This window comes from Stomoxys calcitrans, chromosome 3 (genome assembly GCF_963082655.1).
Source record: "Stomoxys calcitrans chromosome 3, idStoCalc2.1, whole genome shotgun sequence".
NCBI classification, from domain to species: Eukaryota; Metazoa; Arthropoda; class Insecta; order Diptera; family Muscidae; genus Stomoxys; species Stomoxys calcitrans.
In genome coordinates, this window is record NC_081554.1 from 67,838,497 (window position 1) to 67,862,209 (window position 23,713).

A 23,713-nucleotide genomic window follows, 5' to 3' on the forward strand; every position below is an offset into this window, starting at 1 on the left:
TTGTATGTGAAACGTTTGTTGAAGATATAATCGCACAATGATGTTAAATGAGTTAATACTATTTAATTGTCTGATTTTTCTTTAAAAAAGTTTACTCTTAAGAAATGGAAGAAAAGGGGGTTAATTTTAAATGTTTTTACGCACACAACCTTTTAACACAAAAATAAATCCAATTAAATGTGTAACAGTTAACAGCGAAAACTACAACGACGTGAGTGTTGATGCATTCATTTAAACAGATATCTCAATCAATTTACCCATAGCAAGGTATTATGTAGTCGAAGAATACGAGAGTACAATTTTTAATGGAAAATGATGTAATAGTTGATTTCATTTTCCAAGTGTACGGAGTATAATGAATTGTGTTTCTGCACCAACAGAATATTAAATGGAAATATGGTTACAATTTCACAACTGCAGAATATTATGATCCTGGGGTTCATGTTTATTTAAAAAGTAAGTGGAATATCATGCAATGCTGTTCATTGTTCAGAAAGAAGAATAATTGCTTGAGCTCCAATGTTCAAAACTTACCAAAATGAATTGTATTTAGATAGCTTACAGTTCATTGACAGAAACATAGATGAGATAACAAAAACAAAGAAGCATTAATCGCATTCAGCCCTTTATTTTCCACTGTTAATAGACATGGATGAAGCAGAAACTAGCGAACATCTACTTAGCCACTGAGAGGTCTTTGTCGGTCTCAAAGACGAATCACGAGTATTAGATCGTTCGCTAATTGAAATTTTGCAAGAAGCATTCATTTTAGAATATGTCGGTTGGGACAGTAAATGGGCTATACCGGTTCATGTTTTGGTATAGCTTCCATATTAACCGATCTCCAATCTTGACTTCTTGACCCCTAAAGGGCGCAATTCTTATCTGATTTGACTGAAATTTTGTAGTATGACGTTTTATATAACTTTCAACAAATGTGATTGGAATCGGTCAAAAAACTGATATAGCGCTCCCGATCTGTTGATGATACTTCTTGAGCCTCTATAGAGCGCAATTCGTATCCGATTTGGCAGAAATTTTGCGCAGTGACTTCCCCTCCAACATACGTGTCCAGAATGTCCTAAATCGGTCTTAAACCTGGTATTGCTCCCATTCAAACCGATCTTCCAAATGCACTTCTTAAGCCCCTAGAGTTTGCAGTTCATGTCTGATTTGGCTAAAATTTTACACAACGATTTCTGCTATGACCTTCAACATCCAAACCTAGTATGGTCTGAATTGATCCATAAACTGACATAGCTGCAATAACATGGCAATTTTTATCCATTATCCTTTGTATGCCTATTAAGAATTGTAGTAAAACGTTTTATATAACTTTCAACAAACGTGATTCGAATCGGTCAAAAAACTGATATAGCGCTCCCGATCTGTCGATGATACTTCTTGAGCCTCTATTGGGCGCAATTCGTATCCGATTTAGCTGAAATTTTGCACTATGAATTTTCCTATGACCTCCAACATACGTGTCCAGAATGGCCTAAATCGGTCTTAGACCTGGTATTGCTCCCATACAAACCGATCTTCCAATTGCACTTCTTAAGCCCCTAGAGTTTGCAGTTCTTGTCTGATTTGGCTAAAATTTTGCACAACGATTTCTGCTATGACCTTCAACATCCAAACCTAGTATGGTCTGAATTGGTCCATAAACTGGCATAGCTGCAATAGCATGGCAATTTTTATCCATTATCCTTTGTATGCCTATAAAGAATTTTAGTATGACGTTTTATATAACTTTCAACAAATGTGGTTCGAATCGGTCAAAAAACTGATATAGCGCTCCCGATCCGTCGATGATACTTCTTGAGCCTCTATTGGGCGCAATTCGTATCCGATTTAGCTGAAATTTTGCACTATGAATTTTCCTATGACCTCCAACATACGTGTCCAGAATGGCCTAAATCGGTCTTAAACCTGGTATTTCTCCCATACAAACCGATCTTCCAATTGCACTTCTTAAGCCCCTAAAGTTTGCAGTTCTTGTCTGATTTGGCTAAAATTTTGCACAACGATTTCTGCTATGACCTCCAACATTCAAACATAGTATGGTCTGAATTGGTCCATAAACTGGCTACAATAGTATTGCAATATTTATCCATTATCCTTTTCAAGTTTAAGCTCAATGATAAGTGGCTTCCTTTTTACAGTTGAGTCCGAACGGCGTGGCGCAGAGCGACAACTCTTTGGAGAGAAGTTTTACATGGCATAGTACCACAAAAATGTTGCCAGCATTAGGAGGGGAAAACCACCGCTGAAATTTCTTTCTGATGGTCTTGCCAGGATTCGAAACCAGGCGTTCAGCGTCATAGGCGGACATGCTAACCTCTGCGCTACGGTGGCCTCCGTAGTGTGGTATATCCAAATTTGAGCCGATATCTTCCAGTCTCAATAGGCTTCACCCTTCGCCAAAAAAATATGTGTGCATCATTTAAAGATGATTGGATGCAAAGTGCATTCTGTATACAAATTATCATGCACAGGCGTACCGACAGGCAGACAGACGAACATAACTAATTCCAATCAGAAAATGATTTTGAGTCGATCTGAGTTCGATCAATGGGTCTATCACTCTTTCTTTAGGGCGTTACAAACAAATGCATTAAATAATATTACCATATATCACAGTAGTGGTGTAGGGTATAATTATAAGTTTAAAATCAGTCATTTTACCAAATTGATAGCTTTTATACCCAAAAATTTAAATATTGTCCAATTCATATATAGTACAATGCGAATGTGCCAACATTCACATCTTCTCAACCTTCTCTGTAATTCTGCCTCTGGGTACAATCACGTTTTTGGACAATGAGTTTCAGTTTTTACACAAGTTTTAATCTCTTCTTCAATCGATTTTCTCAACATCATGTTCTATTTATGTTTTAACAACAACAAAAATTGAAGCACATTCAAACTAACCGGCACATGAGTCAATGTTCAACAAGTAAGAGCGTGCTAAGTTCGGCCGGGCCGAATCTTATATACCCTCCACCATGAATCGCATTTGTCGAGTTCTATGCGCGGTATCTCTTTTTAGGCAAACGCAGAATATTGAATAAGAACTGTTATGCTATTGGAGCTATATCAAGTTATAGTCCGATTTGGATCATAAATGCATGCCGAACATTGTAGAAGTCATTGTGTAATATTTCAGTTCATTCGGATAAGAATTGCGTCTTGTAGGAGATCAAGAAGCAAAATCGGGAGATAGGTTTCTGTGGGAGCTGTATCAAGTTATTGATCGATTCAGACCATATTAGTCACGTATGTTGAAAGTCATGAGAGCATGAGAGGAGCCGTTGTACAAAATGTCTGCCAAATCGGATGATAATTGCGCCCTCTAGAGGCTTAAGAAGTCAAGATCCCAGATCGGTTTATATGGCAGCTATATCAGGTTATATACCGATTTAAGTCATACTTAACACAGTTGTTGGAAGTGATACCAAAACACTACGTGCAAAATTTCAGTCAAATCGGCTGTGAATTGCGCCCTCTAGAGGCTCTAGAAGTCAAGATGCAAGACCGATTTATATTACAGCTATACCAGATTATGAACCGATTTAAATCATACTTAGTACAGTTGTTGGAAGTGATACCAAAACACTACGTGCAAAATTTCAGTCAAATCGGCTGAGAATTGCGCTCAAGAAGTCAAGACCCCAAATCAGTGCAAAATTTAGATCGGTGCAAAATTTCAATCAAATCGGATGAGATTTGTGTCCTCTAGAGGCTAAAGAAGTCAAGACCTAAGATAGGTTTATATGGCAGCTATATCAAACCGTAGACCGATTTGAACCGTAATAAGCGCAGTTGTTGAAAGTGATACCAAAACACCACGTGCACAATTTCAGTCAAATCGGACGAGAATTGCGCCCTCTAGAGGCTCAAGAAGTCAAGACCCCAGATCGGTTTATATGGCAACTATATCAAAACATGGACCAATTTGGCCCATTTACAATCTAAACCGTATTATTTGAGAGAAAGATTCTTCGTAAAATATATGGACCAGTTTGCGTTAACGGAGAATATAGGCGACGTATGAACCACGAGCTGTATGAGCTGTATGACGACGATAGCATAGTTACACGCATCAAAATACAACGGCTGCGTTGGCTAGGTCATGTTGTCAGAATGGATGAAGAAGCTCCAGCAAAGAAGTCTTTTGAAGGCAAACACGGTGGTACACGCAAACCGGGAAGACCAAAAGCCCGATGGAAAGATCAAGTTGTGGGAGACACCTCGAAACTTGGTGTCAGAGATTTTAGAATGAGCGCAGAAGATCGAGGCGCTTGGAACGCTATTCTAAGTTCGGCTAGTGGAACAAATATTCTGTCATAGCTATTAAAAGTAAAAAAAAACAATCCAAACCAACCTACAGTAGTAGAAAGTATTTGTGCAAAATTTCAAGCGCCTAGCTTTACTCCTTCGAAAGTTAGCATGCTTTCGACAGACAGACGTACGGACGGACAGACGGACGGACGGACATGGCTAGATTGACTTAAAATGACATGACGCTCAAGAATATAGATATTGGGTTGCCCAAAAAGTAATTGCGGATTTTTTAAAAAAAAGTAAACGCATTTTTAATAATACTTAGAATGAACTTTAATCAAATATACTTTTTTTACACTTTTTTTCTAAAGCAAGCTAAAAGTAACAGCTGATAACTGACAGAAGAAAGAATTCAATTACAGAGTCACAAGCTGTGAAAAATTTGTCAACGCCGACTATATGAAAAATCCGCAATTACTTTTTCGGCAACCCAATACTTTGTGGGGTCTCAGACGCATATTTCGGGGGGTTACAGACAGAATGACGAAATTAGTATACCCCCATCCTATGGTGCAAGTTATAAAAATTGAGTTACAGCATATCCTTGCTTCTACTTAAAACATAGAATGAGCGAAGTATAAAAAACCTAAGACACCAGCATTTAATTTTGAAAACATTAACACAACTCTGACATACAAAAAATAGTTATATTAGTTATTAAATAGCCAGCCACAAGCGTTCAATACAGCTGTTATGTTGATTTTACTTACCATAAACTAAGGGCGATCCAAAATAAAATTAAAAATCCACTTTTGAAGTAATAGTAGCACTTTGTTTGCAATAACTTTGCTTGTTGCACAAATCCTTGTTAAATTCTTTCTTCGCTTTATCCTTTCTCTGTTTGAAGATATTGAAAATATTGTATTTTTTATTTATTTAATTTCATATATTTTTAAACTTCTACAAAACAATTAAAAAATCGTTAACACACAAAACAACAACAAAAAAATGTGCCCACTCAAACACACACTCTAATCTGCCATACAAATACAATGAAAAAGTTTCACTTTTTTATTTGTTAGTTTTTTGTCACATCAAACGAAGTAAAGATTGACTAAAATCAACTGTAAAACTATGGGGGTAAAGAAGTGTGGACTATTTTCGCGGGTAGCATTTACCACTTTGTCTGGCTGTTTGACTTAAAGCGTGTTGTTGCAATTGATGCTGTTGTTGCTGCTACTACAGACAGCTATTGTACTTGTTGTCGTCGTTGTTGCATGTAACAAACTTGCTAAATAATCATCAAACAACAGCAACATCGAACATCACGAACGAAAACAAAAAACATCAAACTTTACAAAGTTTACGCGCGGGGCACACAGACACTCACTCGCTTGATTAGCTAAAAAGTTAAAATGCAACGCACAACGCAGTGCTGAAATTTCCTCTGCACACCACCCGTCTTGAAAAAATTTCGCATTTGCCACAACTGCTGCCGTAGTTGAAACAAACAAACAAAAAAATATTCGAGTATTTAGTCGTTGAAGTAGCCGAACGATAATTCAAACAATTACTGTTAAAGACACAATTTTTATTTTTGTTGATTTTTTAAATTTTGTTTTTTTTTTTGTAAAATCTGTTTCTTTATTTCTTTTCGTTTGAAAGTCTTGCTTATTTCCGCTTAAAGCATCCGTTGCAATCGATGTTCGTATCGAAACTAAATTCACGTTGTTTCCTTGCCAAACTAACAAGTTGTGGCGATGTGGTTGACGCCAACGCAACCGTTGATTTAACGTCAACATCGCTGCAGCGTCGACGCTAATGTGTCTGTTTCTTCGTTTACCATTGCAAGTCGGACCCGGTCTTCATCATCATCAACGTCGCTATAACCCGCAGTGTAAGGCCATCATATGTAGTAGCAATGATCGATAACAGTGCTATTCTTTACTTACTTATGAAAGCACTGTGCATTGTACACTATGTTGCACAGAGGTATCGAATTACCATTTGTTTACCTTTGACTACAGTTTGCGGGCATAAAAACTTCGCCGTTCAAGCTCGAAATATTGAGATATATTAATTCTTGATAACCGAACCAAAATGTTGGTAAGACATAGTTCGATTTGAAAATACTGTCCGCTGTTCCAACTGCGACAACAAGAAAGAGAAAGAGAAACTGTCGATCGATTACTCCCGTAAATCGATCTTCATTTACGAATTCACAACTAAGCTCAGGGGTTAGGTAAGGTTTAAGTGGAAGTCTGCCATCAGACTCACTTAGACGTTTTCGTTGTGATGCCACAGTAACAGAAGAAGAAAGATGTCTTCTAGTTCCTACAGTTGAACCATCCAGTTCGCTTTAAAAAGCCCAACAACTTGCGAACGTTTACATCCGCCAGATCAGACAGGTTCTCAATGCAATGAAAACCTAAAGTGAAACTCCTTCTGATTGCAGGTGCGGGACACACACACGGAAGGTGTTCTATAGTCTTTTCTTCTTTGATGTCCTCACAGTTTCTGCAAAAGACGTTACTGGCAACCTTCAGTCTGTCATCATGTTTTCCGATTAAACAATGACCTGCCGTGACGGAGACAATGACTGAGACGTCATTTCTAGCCAGTGACAGCAAGGCGGTAGACCTCTGCAAGTCTAGAATAGGCCACATAGTTTTGGAATGCTCACAGCCACCAACTATTTATCATTCGTTGTCCTTCGGGCCTGGTCCCGACAACTAAGCTTACATGTCGCTAGATGCATGTGTAAGGTTGTTCCTAGTCTCGCAAGCTGATCCGCTCAACAATTCCCTGGGATATCTCTGTGGTCCGGCACCCTGGAATGTGTAAAGTAGTTCCTAGTCTCGCAAGCTCGTCCGCTTTACAATTCGCTGGGATATCTCTATGGAACGGCAACAGAACAAGTGCATTTTGAACTGTTTAGCCATCTCGTTGAGAGATCTGCGACAGTCGAGGGTGGTTTTTGTGTTCAGAAATACGTTCTCCAGGGATTTAGTGGCTGGCTATCTGAGAGGATATTGATGCCAATCGTCGTCATGACATTATATCTTAGCCGTTCCCCCACTTCCTTAATTGCAAGGATCTCCGCCTGATACACAATACAGTGGCTGGGTAACCTTTTCGGTATGACCAGTTCTAGATCTTTAAAGTACACCCCAAAGCCCACCTGGTCGTCTAGTTTGGAACCATCCGTATAAAAATCTATGTAGCCTCTATTACCAGGGATATCGTGGTTCCGATCGGTTCTATAAGGAATAGTTGTAAAGGACTTTTTAACAAAAAGCAGCTGAGGCAGGGTGTTATCCACACTGCTTGGAATATCGAATATTGTATCAAGGATAACACAGTGTCCGTAGCCGCCACATGAACAAAGAGAAAGCCCCCTTAGCCTGACGGCAGTGGTCGCAGCAATTTGTCTGGCCACAATGTCCAGAGGCATTAGATGTAGCATTAAATTCAGTGCACCAGGTGGTGCCGTCCTCAGTGAGGCTGTGATGCACAAAAAAGTCATCCTTTGGATCCGGTTGACTATTGAACAGTAGATGGACTTTTGAAGCGCCGTCCACCAGGCCCCAACACCATATAGTATTGTAGGTCCGACAACTGCAGTATATACCCAATGCATGACGCGCGGCCTAAACCTCCAAATTTCGCCAATGGCTCTCTTGCAAGTATATGTATAGAGCAAGAGTAGCCTTTCGTGTCCTTCCAGAATGTTCAGTTTCCGGTCCAGAAAATAGCCAGGAAAATTGCGCTTTCTGTAAATGGAACATTCTCTCCTCCCATGGAGACAGGTTCCACCATAGGCAACTTGTTTCTCCTGCTGTAAAGAAATAATTCTGTCTTGCACGGATTTACGCCTAGACCACTTCAGTAGCCTACTTCGCTGTTGCTTGTAGAGTTTCCTTAAGTATTTCTCTTAAAGTGCTGGGAAACTTTCCCCTTACCGCAATTGCCACGTCATCAGCATACGCGACTACTTTTACACCTTTTTCTTCCAGAGACAATAATATAGTGTTAATGGCTATTTCCCTAAGTAGAGGAGACAGTACATCTCCTTGAGGTGTTCCTCTGCTGACCCATTTTTAGACCCACAGACACTAAGCCTGCCGTAATGCATCTTAAAGTAAGTAGTTATTAATAAACTTTCCTACGATAGAGTTGATACCTAGAAACTCCAACCCCTTCAGGATTGACGGCGGTTTTACATTATTGCAAGCACCTTCAATATCAAGAAATCCTGCCATTGCATTTTCCTTGACAGCGAGAGAACCCTCTTTGTAGTCGACTAGGTCGTCAAGGGCTGTTCCAGTGGATTTGCCTTTACTATATGCATGCTGTTGCCGAGGCTGCAGTGACTGTAAGTTGAAAAGCTCATTTTCTCATATGAAAATAATATTCACTCTCATCTCTTCGATGTATTCCCCACTCAGTTGATGTTTTAGCAACTTCAACTCGACCACCAACACAACCACCACTTATAGCGAGTAGCCTCTGCCATTGGAATCGTCTCGTTTCATCGTTAATGTAAAGCTTGAGCGTAAAAGTTGTCCGTTGTTTGTGTGTAGCACGTTTATGAGCATTAAACGTGATATGCATCATTTAGCGCTTTGTTATATTTGGCCTCTGTGGGGATCATTGTTGACGTTGTCAAAAAACGAAAACACAACAATGTCGTCGAAGTAATGCTTTCAACTTGTCATGAAGAGCCAAAATAACAAAAATCAACCAAACAAGTGCGTACGGTTTATTGTTTTTTAAGCTAGAACTGCAACATTGTTGCTGCAACATTCGTTGCTCCATAAATCAGACATTGCAGGAACATTGCAATGTGAAAAACGTGTATGTGTCTTAAGTCTTTTGATTTGTTTTACTAGTTGCTTTAGTTAAGCAAACAATTGTGATTTGACATTTGTTAATATTTAATCTAAAACAAAAAAAAGACAAATTTGTTAATGCAAGATGCAAGATTTGGTGAATATGTTCTATGAACATTAATTCCAAGAAATTTCGAAAAAATTTTCAATACCAATCAAATTTCGGCAAAATTTGCTCTAAAATCGAATGTTAATCCATCCTTTCAAAATTTTGCAATGAAAATCACATTTCTAACATCGACAAGATGTTTTATACAAATCAAATTACAACGAATTTCGGTGAAAAATCGAATTTCGAATATATAGTCTATTCAAATAGACAGACTTATGCGATTAACCTTATCCACCAAAATTTAATATTTTTCAATGTATTCCGTCATTCTGAATTGAATAAATACCATAATCATTTTTCTTTCCTCTCTAGAAGGCAAATCATTGAACTCATATATTGTTGGTTGTCCTGCAACTTTACTATTTCAGTTTCGGTTCAGTCAAACTTACTGCTTACCTCAGTCTAGTCATTGCGGCATCGTTCACTGATCAACTACGAGTGTACACAACAAACGGGAGACATGTAGTCGGACATGCAACATGATGTTGCGGCATAAAACTGATATGCAAAGAGCTTTGCAGCAGCAACAACAATAACAAAGCATAAGGCAGGCGATAAAGTAATAACGACTTTGCCACATTCAAAACTAGATACGCACACGTTTTACATTTTCTACCACCACTTTAGTTAGCTCCCCATGCCGCTTTGTCTATTTATTTTGGAGATGTTGTCTTTGATGAGCAACAGCAGACTCCAAAATAAAATATTAATACTTGCTCTTATGATGATAGACTTTTTTTGTGGAATTAAATGTAAAAAAAAAAATCAACATATTGCATGGAGGACACTCATAAGTATTTTGAATGCGCAGCCAGACACTTGGTCTCCAAAATCAAGTATTTGTTAGCGTTAATGATGCTGTTCGCTGCTTTGCCTTTTTCTTTTTTCGTATTTGCTTGTGCACTCAGCGGCAGCAGCTATGATCATCAATTTTGTATTTTTTTGGTTTTAGCATTTGTTTTTTATCTGTGAATTGTGCGAAAATGAGTTTCAGGTTTTCATTATATTGGCACACCGGGAAATTCTAGACTTGTTGACGCGAAATTTGACAAAAATCGAAAGTAAAAAATTGCAAACCTCACAACACCAGGACAGCAAATCATTAATAATAAATGAAGACTGCAAAATGGCATTTGGCACTCATAAAAATTAGAGGAATTGACCCGATGTGATTGGAAGTAAAAGTAAGAAAAGTTAAAAAATAGGCTGGCCACATATCCTGAAATTTTTGCCATGGCGTTATTCATCTCTACAGAAGGATATCGCTTACCAAATAACTCAGCAAACGTTTTACTTTTTGGTAATCTTTACGGACTTGATTACGAATTCTTTGCAAATCATTTGCCACTCAATTAAACAAGGAGCTTTTTTTATATGTAAGTTGTCTATATAGCCTCAAGGTTATACAGCAGTGCTGTCAAACTAGGAACGATCGTACGATTAGTAAGACTTCTGTTAATATACAGATCTAGTAATTTTGCAACATGGGTGAAGTACGTTCAAAGTCCCATGGCAGCCAGTTGTACGAAGCGGGTTGACACGATGGAATCCTCATCGGCAAGGGCTGCCGACTCAGTGTACGTGTGTGTCCTTTTTTTCGTCATGGGATAGGCACATCCCGGAGTGCCTTCTCCGCAAGCTTCTGGTCCGTACCTGGAGTGAAAAGAATCCCGGACCCTGGTTTTCTTCGATTTTCCAGAACCGCCTCCATCATCGGTCGGTGTTGGTGAGGTGTAGGCGGTGAGGTGTAGGCGGTGAGGTGTAGCCGGTGAGGTGTAGCCGGTGAGGTGTAGCCGGTGAGGTGTAGCCGGTGAGGTGTAGCCGGTGAGGTGTAGCCGGTGAGGTGTAGCCGGTGAGGTGTAGCCGGTGAGGTGTAGCCGGTGAGGTGTAGCCGGTGAGGTGTAGCCGGTGAGGTGTAGCCGGTGAGGTGTAGCCGGTGAGGTGTAGCCGGTGAGGTGTAGCCGGTGAGGTGTAGCCGGTGAGGTGTAGCCGGTGAGGTGTAGCCGGTGAGGTGTAGCCGGTGAGGTGTAGCCGGTGAGGTGTAGCCGGTGAGGTGTAGCCGGTGAGGTGTAGCCGGTGAGGTGTAGCCGGTGAGGTGTAGCCGGTGAGGTGTAGCCGGTGAGGTGTAGCCGGTGAGGTGTAGCCGGTGAGGTGTAGCCGGTGAGGTGTAGTCGGTGAGGTGTAGTCGGTGAGGTGTAGTCGGTGAGGTGTAGCCGGTGAGGTGTAGCCGGTGAGGTGTAGCCGGTGAATATGAATATGTTGCAAGGTGCGAACATAGTGGGTAGCAAACGTCGGTCGGCGGCGATTGGTCCAAAGGATCAATCGCCGCGGAAAAAAGGTGGCCATTGGTAAATAAAAGGCACCAATAACTCGCCATGTCATATCGAGCGTCATAGGCACTCAGTATTTGTGCAAAAGCCGGTGTCGTCCGGCCTCTCACTTATACTCCCCGCTCTATACCGCTGATTGTCCGCGACTGCCATTGCAGTAACTCCGTATTGTGGACCAATTTGATGCACCACGTTACCTCAACAAAACGATTTCGATATCTGACAAGGTCAAATACTTAGGATATTGGTCTTGATCTTGGATAGGAAACTAAATTTTAAGCGTCACATTCCAAAGCGTACTGAGAAGGCTCACAGATGTTGGGCACTATGTAGACGGGTCGTAGGCTCGAAATGGGGCCTGAATCGGAGGATAGTCCACTGGCTCTACAAGAGCGTGATTTGACCAATACTTATTTACGCCTCAGTAGTTTGGTGGACTACTAAAAAAGTGCAGAAAAAGTGCAACATAAGGACAATAAAACAGGTTCAGAGAACATGTTGTCTTGGCTTAGCTAGGAAACTGGAGACTATTTCAGACATCCAACCCATTGGCATACAAATTAAGTGTAAGGCAGCCACTGCGGCTATAAGACTTAAGGCAATGGAAGAATGGATCGAGGTCGGGAGCATGGGAACACCATCGCGGTATAATCGGGCCGACAATAGGGAATCTGTAAGGAAGGGAAGAGGTTTCCGATCGGATCCCTGAGACGACACTTGAGGTCGAGATGAGACGTTGAAGCATTTCCTATGTCATTCCCCGGCTTTTGCGGCTAAAAGACACCGGTACTAAGGTGGGGACACAATACCAGACATGAATCAACTTAGGGGCATGGCATGGAAAGCAATAAAGGATTCTGTAAGTAGCACCGAATTCCTAACTTAGATTTGCTTTTTCGAGGTTACCTTTTTAGTATTCAGAGTGCACAACAAGCCGATTACTGGCTTAGGTGTATGTCCATAGTGGCATGGGGCGGATTAATATCCGCAACCTAACCTACCCTACTTCATATGGAGCATTCCACTTTCCGCAACGTGTGGACGCGCCCGGTAGCTCGCAACTAAGCTTATCGTGACAGCTGTGAATACCACACAGATCTCAATGCTTCAGCCTGTGTGGTGCTCACAGCTATCCCGTGCCGGTCCTCATCGTCGGTATATATCACCCCCGACTTCCTCCGTGCGGCAATATACGCAACAGCAGCATCCCAGCCCCAATATTACCAGGCCATTGCCGGGAAGTGTATCTTTTTTGCAATTAAATTGCAATGGTCTGAGAGGCAAGATCGACGACATAGTAGATTTTATGAGCATATGGGTTGCATCGATGCAAGAGACAAAGCTGTCCAACACCTGTAGTTTTCACAAACATTTACATTGCATCCCCTGATCTTCTGAGTGACATATTCTGGCAAGCCGTAATTTCTTTGGGATCAGAAGCAATTTTTTAATAAAAAAAAGGCACAGCCGAGATCCCCACTCGGGCTTATGTTTTTTTACTTCATATGTCTCCTAACTCATGAAAGCATTTTTTACACCAAATAATATTTGCAACTCAATTGCAAAATTTAATAAAAAAAATGCCCATTTTGTTATCGTCTTTGCCGGGAATGGTTATTTTGGCCACGTTTGTGAATAAATTAGGGCACAATTTTTTTTTAGTTTCTTAAGGACACATTTATCTTTCGAAGCAGTTACCTATTGTATGTGTTTATATGTGTGAAGCTTGAATCCTTACCCACACTCATGGCTTCTGTCAACTTGCTTAATAAAGTCATTATTGTATTTAATGTACTGCCATCATATCCAAGTTATCATTGTCATAAAGAAGCGTTATTTATTATAATTGGTTTACATTAAAAGCAAATACTGTGTAATTATTGCTTAAGTGTACATTTTGCTGCTAATCAAGGTGGTCTTGACAGCAAAACAGTTTTTTCTTTTCATTTCCGTTTTAAATTATTTATGGGAATGAAGAAAGACAAAGTGTGCTGCCAGCAACATGTTGCTGATTGCTTAAATTCCTGTTTTTGTTTCACAGCATAAAGAGCATGTCAAGTGCACTACATAATGATTAAATACATCATTGCTTTAGATTAACCAAGATCACTTTCAGTATCTTTACATTAAACAAACAGCTTTATTATCATTAACAAAAGTTCAAAAAACGCACAACAAAACAATTTTCTAAAAAAAATTAAAATGTTTAGATTTTTTTAAAATATTAAAATCCAAATTCATAGAAGCACACCGTAGCGCAGAGGTTGGCATGTCCGCCTAAAACGCTGAACGCCTGGGTAAGATTCCTGGCGAGAACATCATAAACATTTTTCAGCAGTGGTTTTCGCTCCTAATGCTGGCGACATTTGTGAGGTACTATATAATTTTCTCGATGTGAACAGTTCTTTAGAGAACACCCAAAAGCCCACTTGGTTGTCTAGTTCGTATAGAAGTGTAAGTTACTTCTATTAACAGGTATATTGTAGTTCCCATAGGTTCTATCAGGAATAGAAGTAAAGTATTTTTTATCAATAAGCGGCTGAGGCAGTGTGTAATCCACAGTGGGATATCGGGCATTGTATCAAGAATAACACAGTGTCCATAGGCGCCGCATGACCAACGCGAAATATCCCTTAGCCTCACAGTAGTGGTTGCAGCAATTTGTCTAGCCAAGATGTCCAGAGGCATTGAAGCACTGCAGGTAACTTGTATCTTCTGCTGAAAAGAACTACTTCTGTCTTACACGTATTTTCGCCCAGATCACTTTCGGTAGCCCACTTCGTTGTCACACGCAGATCTTTCTGAAGTATATCTCTTAGAATGAGATATACTTCACCTAATGCTGGCGACATTTGCGAGGTACTATATAAACTTCTCGATGTGAACAGTTCTTTAGAGAACACCCAAAGCCCACTTGGTTGTCTAGTTCGTATAGAAGTCTAAGTTACTTCTATTACCAGGTATATTGTAGTTCCAATAGGTTCTATAAGGAATAGAAGTAAAGTATTTTTTATCAATAGGCGGCTCAGGCAGTGTGTAATCCACAGTGGGATATCGAGCATTGTATCAAGAATAACACAGTGTCCGTAGGCGCCGCATGACCAAAGGGAAAGATCCCTTAGCCTCACAGCAGTGGTCGCAGCCATTTGTCTAGCCACGATGTCCAGAGGCATTGAAGCGCCGTCCCCAAGACCACAACACTATATAGCAATATAGCTCTAACAACTGCAGTAAAACCCAGTTGCCAATAGCTCTCTTTCAGGTACATAGGGCGAGAATTGGCCTTTTTGCCCTTTCCTAAAGTTAAACTTCTCAGGTATTTTGCGGTGTCAGGTAACTGCAGGTAACTTGTCGCTTCTGCTGAAAATTACTACTTCTGTCTTACACGTATTTTCGCCCAGATCACTTTCGGTTGCCCACTTCGTTGTCACACGCAGATCTTCCTGAAGTATTGGTTGCCCAAAAAGTAATTTTTTAAAAGAACGTAAATGCATTTTTAATAAAGCTTAGAATGAACTTTAATCAAATATACTTTTTTTTACACTTTTTTTCTAAAGCAAGCTAAAAGTAACAGCTGATAACTGACAGAAGAAAGAATGCAATTACAGAGTCACAAGCTGTGAAAAAATTTGTCAACGCCGACTATATGAAAAATCCGCAATTACTTTTTGGGCAACCCAATATATCTCTTAGAATAATAGGATACTTTCTTTACCGCAATAGCCACGTTATTAGCATACGCGATCACTTTTACACCTTTTCACAGTTCAACTCCTTAAGTTGCTCCTTTGTTGACACATCTTTTTAGTTCTATAGACCCCAGGCTTGCCGTAATACATCTTTTAGTAAGTAAGTTTATAAATAAAATTTCTTACGGTAATGTTGATGCCTAGAAACTGCAGCTCCTTTATGATTGACGTCGGTTTTACATTATTGAAAGCACCTTCAATGTCAAGAAATGCCAAGGAACACCTTCAATGTGTTCCTTGGCAGCGAGAAAACCACACGTCTTCTGTCGTTTATTTTTTCTCCCACTTCAGGCCGGTGTTGAAGTTGAAGCTTAACTCCTAGGCAAACTCCAGCCCCGGCCTGAAACCGCGACTCCGCAGTCCTGTGTCTAACATCCCTTTCCATGGTTCTAAGGCGCTCTTTGCATCTTCTAACCAGCCTCGACTTCACATAGTTTAACGCCAGAGCCTTCGGTGTTGCCTATACGATTCCTTGTTTAACAGCATTCAGGGGCTCTTGGGGAGGGCGAGGTACTTCCATCCCCGAGTTCCCTTTTCGGAAAGGGACATCCGTTAACAAGGAAGGCTTTTCTGCCTAAATGGGTTAGGTAAAAACCCAAGAAAGACAGAGCTGAAGAGCAGAAGAACGACGAATGGCGAAATCAGGGGGCTGGTCCTGAAATGGGTTAGCTACCGCTCCCTCCGAAGGCTAAATACCTGGGCGTGAATTTTGACCAGATATTAGACTAGAGAAGGAACGTCGAGGAGAGAGTTAAACGGTGGTTGTTGAAAACACTCTTCTCATGTCGCATACTCTAAAGGCAGGAGTTGGGTACTAAGGGACAGTCTCTTGCTGTGGCTAAGCTGATCCTCACGTATGGGTGCTTTGTGTGTCACTGGGCCCTATAGAGGGTGAGTCTACGAGGCATGATGGAGAAGCTACAGGATTTTGTGGAGATGCTGATATCGGGGGCGAGGAGGAATGCGACCTGAATACTTGATCTGAGACCTATGCACTTGTACGTGTAGGGCGTTGGGTTGAGTATAATCTTCAGACTGAGAGTCAGGGACTAGCGCTCTTCGGATTTCGGGCATTCGTTTGTTCTTCTGTAGCCGGTGGCGTGGGACAACTACGTGTCATTGGCAACGCTTGACGGCCTGTATGCCGGACGGATCTTTCTTAGATGGCAACTTGGAGTTTGTCTTCTCGGAAGGTTAGCTTTGGGCTGGAGACGTCCTGATTGATTGATTCAAGTTGAATGAGGGCACTGGAGAAAAGGTTTTTATTGAATTCCTAGGGATTAGAGAATCACAAAAATGCAACATTTCTTAAAAAATTTAAACCAATAATTTGTGTAAGCAGCTGATTTATAGATTTAATAGACATATATTGGGTTGCCCAAAAAGTAATTGCGGATTTTTCATATAGTCGGCGTTGACAAATTTTTTACAGCTTGTGACTCTGTAATTGCATTCTTTCTTCTGTCAGTTATCAGCTGTTACTTTTAGCTTGCTTTAGAAAAACAGTGTAAAAAAAGTATATTTGATTAAAGTTCATTCTAAGTTTTATTAAAAATGTATTTACTTTCTTTTAAAAAATCCGCAATTACTTTTTGGGCAACCCTACATTTAAAATCTACGAAATTTGACAATGTTGCTAGCAACATGTTGAAATCATTTCGTAAAAAGAAAAAAAATTTCGTAGTCATTTCACAAAAGTTTTTCTATAGTGCGTTTTGATACTTGTTCGGGCGAATATTCGAAGTCAGTACTAGGCTTAAACCTAAACATATTTTCATCTCAATGGAAAAACTTAATATGGTTATAATACACCAAACTAAAATAAGAAAACCCAGTAAGGAAGGTCAAAAGTGGGTCGGTGCCGACTGTATGATGCCCTACACCTACCTTATTAGTACAATGTGGGACCTATATCCAATTCTGAACTAATTTTGATGGACCGCGGCAAGCAAATATGTTCAAACTGTAATACTACGGTTGACAAATGACAACGTTATGGCAAATTACCCAAAATCTGACGAACGTATATATGGGAGCTGAACCGATTCCGAGCAAACTTCTCAGATAATGTGGTAGTCGCCGATGAAAGCGTTGTGCAAATTTTTGGCAAGATCGGCCAAACAATGCGCTTGCAGTGGCTCTTCGGGTGAAAATCTGGGGATATACATATATGACAGCTAGATCTAAATCTGGGTCGATTTTTATTAAATTCACCAGTAATATTGAGAGTCATAATAAAATCCTTCCTGCAAAATTTCGACAGAATCGGACAATAAATGATCACTTTTTTGCAATATATCTCAACATCGGACGAACATATATATGAGAGCTATATCTAAATCTGAACCATTTTCGAGCAAACTCCTCAGATACTGTGGCAGTCGTCGAGGAAAGCGTTAGCAAGATGGATTAATAAATGCGCTTGCTGTGACTCTAGAAGTTAAAATCGGGCGATATATATATATGAGAGCTATATCTAGATCTGAACCAATTTCCATGAAATTCACTAGTGATATTGGGAGTCAAGAAAAAATCCCTATTGCCGAATTTCGAGAAAATCGGTTAACAAAAGACCATTTTATTGCAATATTACTGCAAATCGGACGAACATAAATATGGGAGCTATATCTAAATCTGAACCGATTTTGACCAAACTCTATGTATATTGTGGTAGTCGTCGAGGAAAGCGTTGTGCAAAATTTTGGCAAGATTGGTCAATAAATGTGCTTGCAGTGGCTCTAGGAGTGAAAATCTGGCGATATATATATATGAGAGCTATATCTAAATCTAAACCGATATCCATGAAATTCATTAGTAATGTCAACAGTCGTAAAAAAAATCCTTCCTGCCAAATTTCGAGAGAATCGGCTAACAAATGACCATTTTATTGCATTATTACTGGAAATCGGACGAACATATATATGGGAGCTATATCCAGATCTGAACCGTTTTTTTCCAATTTCAATAGGTTTCGTCTCTAGGCCGAAAAACATGCCTTTACCAAATTTGAAGACGATCGGATGAAAACTGCGAACTCTACTTTATACACAAATTAACATCGACAGGCGGACAGACAGACGGACGGACAGACAGACGGACAGATAGACGGACGGACAGACAGACGGACGGACAGACAGACAGACGGACGGACAGACGAACAGACAGACTGACATAGCTAAATCGAATCAGAAAGTGATTTTGAGTCGATCGGTATACTTATCAATGAGTCTATCTCTCTTCCTTTTGGGTGTTACAAACTAATTCACTAAGCTATAATACCTTGTACCACAGCAGTGGTGTAAGATATAAAAATCAAAGTAAATAGATCAAATTGTTTTTTCATTAAATCCGAGGATATTTTTTTACTCTCCCTACAATAAAAACCTATGCTTATTTTATTTTATATAGTTTATTATAGTCAAAATTTAAAGTATTACATAAAGAACAAGTAAAATCATGCTAAGTTAGGCCATCCCGAATCTTATATACCCTCCCCCATGGATGGCATTTGACAAGTTCTTTTAATGACTTTTTCAAATTTATATGATCTTTATTAGGATATTGACCGATATGGACCGTACATGTCATGGAAGTCATAGAAAAACACCACCTCCAAAATTGCGCCCTCCAGATGCTCAGAGGGTCAAATGGGAGATCGGTTAATATGGCAGCTACATCAGGTGTTGGAAGTCATACCAAAACGACATATGCAAAATTTCAACCAAATTGGATAAGAGTTGCGCCTTCTAGAAGTTCAAGAAGTCTAATCGAGAGATCAGTTTATATGGCGGTTATATCAGGTTATGGACTGACCACACTTGGCACAGTTAGATAGACCACACTTGGCACAGTTGGCACAGTTGTTCGAAGTCATACCAAAACGATATGCGAAAAGTTTCGGTCAAATTGAAAAAGAATTGCGCTCTCTAGAAGCTCAAGAATTTTAATCGGGAAATAGGTTTATATGGCATCTATATAAGGTTATGAACCGATTTGAATCATACTTAGCACAATTGTTGGTTGATGTCTTGATGTGATACCAAAACATCACGTGCAAAATTTCAGCCAAATCGGATAAAAAATGCGCCCTCTGAAAGCTCTAGAAGCGGTTTATATGGCAGCTATATCAAAACATTGACCGATTAGGCCCATTTACAATCCCAACTGACCTATACTAATAAGAAGTATTTTTGCAAAATTTCAAGCGCCTAGCTTTACCACTTCGACAGTTAGCGTGCTTTTGACGGACAGACGGACGGACATGGCTAGATCGACGATCGTTTAAAACGATCAAGAATATGTACACTGAATGGAGTTTTAAACGCATAATTCGAGGTTTTACAAACGGAATGACGAAATTAGTATACCCCTATCCTATGATGGAGGGTATAAAAATAAAATTTACAACTGCTTGAGTTAAGACCAATTTTCTTCGACGTCGTTTTGAATATACATCAGTAGCTATTTAATGGCTAAAAACATTTGTTCACCAAAAATTACCACCAATATATATGCTTTGCAAATATTGTCATATATCTATTGATAGGCCCTTGCCTTCTTTGCAATTAGTAAAAGTGACACTAACTGCCACCGGTATGCAAAGTAATAGTCGGAATTGTAACAGCAATTATCTTGCCAACTGTTTTATTTTTTTTTTTTTTTTTTGGCTTGAGAGACAAACGAAAGACTTAAGAAGCGAACTTTTATAGGCGATACACAGTATTACGCTTCCACACACCAAATAAAATTAGAATTAGAGGCTCAAGAAGTCAATTTTGGAGAACGGTTTATATGGGAGCTATATCAAGTTATGGACTGATTAAGGCCATACTTGCCACGTAAAATAGAAATCATAGAGTAAGCCATTGTGCAGAATTTCAGCTAAATCGCACAATAATTGTTTGTGCCTTCTAAAGGCTTAAAAAGTGAAATTGAAAAATCGATAATTATGACTGCATCAAAACATGGACCGATTTGGCCCATTACAATCCCAATTCGAAAGTTGGCGTGCTTTCGACTTACAGGCAGACGGACGGACATAGCTAAATGGACTTAAATGTCAGGACGATCAAGAATATATTTACTTTGTTGGGTCGCAGATAATTATTTCGATGAGTTACAAACGGAATGACGATGTTAGTATACTCCCAGCCTATGGTGCAGAACCTGACTACTAAAGTGGGTTGAGTGGAGATAAAATCAGTCGAAAGTTTGTGTTACCTTGGAATCCTGATAGACGACCACTTGAAATTCAATCAGCACGTGGAATACGCTCTAAAGAAGGCATCGAATGCGAACTGCGCACTTTCCAGAATAATGCCAAACATAGGTGGCCCGCGACAAAGTCGAAGATAGCTACTTGCAACTGTCGTTAATTCTTGTCTACAGTATGGAATCCCACCCCCACAGGGGACCATTTAGGTGAAAAGTATATAATAGCTCTTCATCACGGTCCAAAGTGGAATATTAAAGCTATCCAGGGATCATGTAGTTTTGGGATTTCCTGGATACGACACAATGTGGGATAAAATGCTGATAAACGTTGTGATGTGGAGTAGGATGGGGATGGTAGGAAGGAGGGCGGGTGAAGCGATGGGACGATGGATGGATGAGCTGTTAGTAGGCTGCATCGAGCTGAGTCGGTGAGCTGAAGATGGTTGGATCATGAAGTTTCGGAGCTGGGCGTGAGGGGATGGATGTGGTGATGAACGGGTGAAATGAAATGACGGAGTAGTATGGGGATGATAGGGAGGAAGGCAAGGAGGACGGGTGAAGCGATGAGACGATGGATGGATGAGCAATTAATAGGCTGCATCGATCTGAGTCGGTGAGCTGAAGATGGCTGGATCATGAAGTCTTGGAGCTGGTCGAGTGGGTGTATGTGAATTTCTGATGTTTTGAAAGTTTTAACACTGTGTCGATGCTATTCCTCGTGACTAACATACTGTAAACCGTGTGTGTGAATGTTTCGTTGGACTCCTGTTCTGGCTCAGACTTGTGCTGAGTCATTTCGGGTTATGCCATCAAATTTCTGACTGTTTTTGAGTGAAGTGTTGCTACGGGACGGTGCTTGCATCATCCCATAAGGTGACCAGTCCGCAACTGTCTGGATTTCAACTGGTTGTAGTTGGACTATGTGGTCGAACCAGAGTCCTTAATCTGGTACCTAGGGAGTTAGGAGCCCCTGGAACTTCGGTTCCAGCCTGACTATTGGTGAGGCCCCACTTGAGAGCAACGTGGTGGCTGTGGTTTAACACCTAAAATCGCAGAAAGGGCATTTCGATGCTCGTTGTGGAGTTGCATGTATTCAACCGGGTGCCGTGACCCATAGAACGGAAAGAGTGTTGGATAGTGCTCTGCTCCTAACCAAGGGGGACGACACGTCCAGACAAATTGGTACTCATGGTAGCTTCGGCTATGTATGGGGGCGTTGGTAGACGCATCGTTTTCACCCGGGGTTAAGAGGCCTGCAGGATTAAGCCATCGTGGCAGGTTCCTGCATAAAACACCATTAGTATGGAATCCCAAATTCTTTGTTTGTCCATAAGCAGGTTAAGTTCGAAGATGGGCTATATCGGACTATATCTTGATATAGCCCCCATATAGACCGATCCGCCGATTTAGGGTCTTAGGCCCATTAAAGCCACATTTATTACCCGATTTTTCTGAAATTTGGGACAGTGAGTTGTGTTAGGCTAGTTGGCATCCCACTTCAATTTGGCCCAGATCGGTCTAGATTTGGCCATAGCTGCCCTATAGACTGATCCCCCGTTTTAGGGTCTTAGACCCATAAAAATCAAATTTATTATCCAATTTTGCTGAAATTTGGGACAGTGAGTTGTGTTAGGCGCTTCGACGTCCTTCTTCAATTTGGCCCAGATCGGTCCAGATTTGGATATAGCTGCCATATAGACCGGTCCCCCGACTTAGGGTCTTAGGTCCATAGCCTATAGCTGCCATATAGACCCATCTGTCGATTTAAGGTTTTGAGCCCATAGAAGGCGCATTTATTTGGTATTTTGCCCTGAAACCCATATTTTTGTTCCAATTTGTCAAAAATTTGGCAAGCGACATTTTCTCTGCCCGGCAAAAGTATATTCCAACCCATGGACAAATCGACCAATATTTTATAGTAGCTCCCATATGAGGATCTAGATAAAAGTAAGAATAGATAGGCTCCAGTTTGGGGAATGTTGAAAACATCGTTGGAAAGGTATTGCATTTACAAGTTTTCTTAATATTTCTCTTTTATGAAAATACAAAAAAAATGCTAATATCTTGATGGCACAAGTTTTTCTGTTTGCTTTCTGATATTTTGATCTTAATATCTTTTCATGAACATATTCAAAGAATAGCATAGCAAAGAACTTATAAAAGTTAGACAAGTGTGTGCTGTTATTCAAAACACTTTGACTGGATGTCCGTGACGATAAAGTTAACTTTAACTAGCAGAGACACAAACCCATTCGATTAGCAGCACCCTGTTACGAGCTTAGCAGAGCTATGCTAACAATGTAACAGAAAAGATCTAAAACTAAAATCAAGAAAAATAATGACAAAATTCAGAAGAAACGACAGCAAGAGCACTAAAAGGACCACAAACATTGCGAATTTTGTAAAAAAAATGTAACAAAGTAAAAAATGCATAAGGGACAAATCTACAACACCAAAAAGTCAAAAGCGAAAAGTGGAAAAACTAAGAGGGGTGCTGGGTATCCACTTATAGAGAAGGAAGATATTGCTGTCTAGGATCTAAATCAAAAAGCAAAATATCCTAAAAGACCACAGTATTTGAGATAATTGGTATTTAAAGTTAAAATTAGAATTAACAAAATGGCCCACTGTCCAAAAACTAAGAGGGGCGCTGGGTACCCACTTATAGAGAGAAAGCTATTGCTGTCTTGGATTTAATTCAAAAAGCAGAATATCCAAAAAGGCCACAGTATTTGAGATAATTGGCATTTAAAGTTAAAGTTTGAATTAGCACAATGGCCCACTGTGCAAAAACTAAGAGGGGTGCTGGGTACCCACTTATAGTGACGGAAGCTCTTAATGCCTAGGATCTACATCAAAATGCAAAATATTCCAAAAGGCCACTAATTTCGTCATTCTGTTTGTAATTACTCGAAATATTCGTCTGAGACCCCATAAAGTATATATATTCTTGATCGTCGCGACATTTTATGTCGATCTAGCCATGTCCGTCCGTCTGTCTGTCGAAAGCACTCTAAATTCCGAAGGAGTAAAGCTAGCCTCTTGAAAATTTGCACAAATACTTCTTATTAATGTAGGTCGGTTGGTATTGTAAATGGGCCGTATCGGTCCATGTTTTGATATAGCAGC

At 40.1% G+C, this 23,713-nt stretch overlaps 3 protein-coding genes across 3 annotated transcripts in view; all 3 read right to left on the reverse strand.

The window, feature by feature from the left end:
- The window catches only part of LOC106086126 (mucin-5AC), a 66,497-nt gene extending 60,561 nt beyond the window's left edge, over window positions 1–5,936 (reverse strand). The window contains exons 1-2 of the mRNA XM_059365478.1: window positions 5,678–5,936; window positions 5,058–5,184 (exon numbers count right to left, since the gene is read on the reverse strand). The gene's annotated coding sequence lies outside the window, so the exon portion shown is untranslated. The remainder of the gene's footprint in view (window positions 1–5,057; window positions 5,185–5,677) is intronic.
- The window catches only part of LOC106086208 (aspartate--tRNA ligase, mitochondrial), a 340,688-nt gene that overhangs the window by 167,890 nt on the left and 149,085 nt on the right, over window positions 1–23,713 (reverse strand). The window lies entirely within an intron of this gene.
- Window positions 9,154–11,567, reverse strand: LOC131996049 (uncharacterized). Its single transcript, XM_059365479.1, has 2 exons — window positions 10,945–11,567; window positions 9,154–9,229 (listed from the first exon to the last, which is right to left on the reverse strand). Exons 1-2 carry the CDS (start codon window positions 11,565–11,567, stop codon window positions 9,154–9,156), a joined length of 699 nt encoding a protein of 232 aa, XP_059221462.1.

Coding starts and splice junctions, on each gene's coding strand:
- LOC131996049 (XM_059365479.1), bottom strand. CDS start 11,567: ATGTTCGCACCTTGCAACATATTCATATTCACCGGCTACACCTCACCG. Junction 9,230..10,944: donor CGGGATTCTTTTCACTCCAG/GTACGGACCAGA, acceptor TTTTTGTTTTAG/ATTAAATATTAACAAATGTC.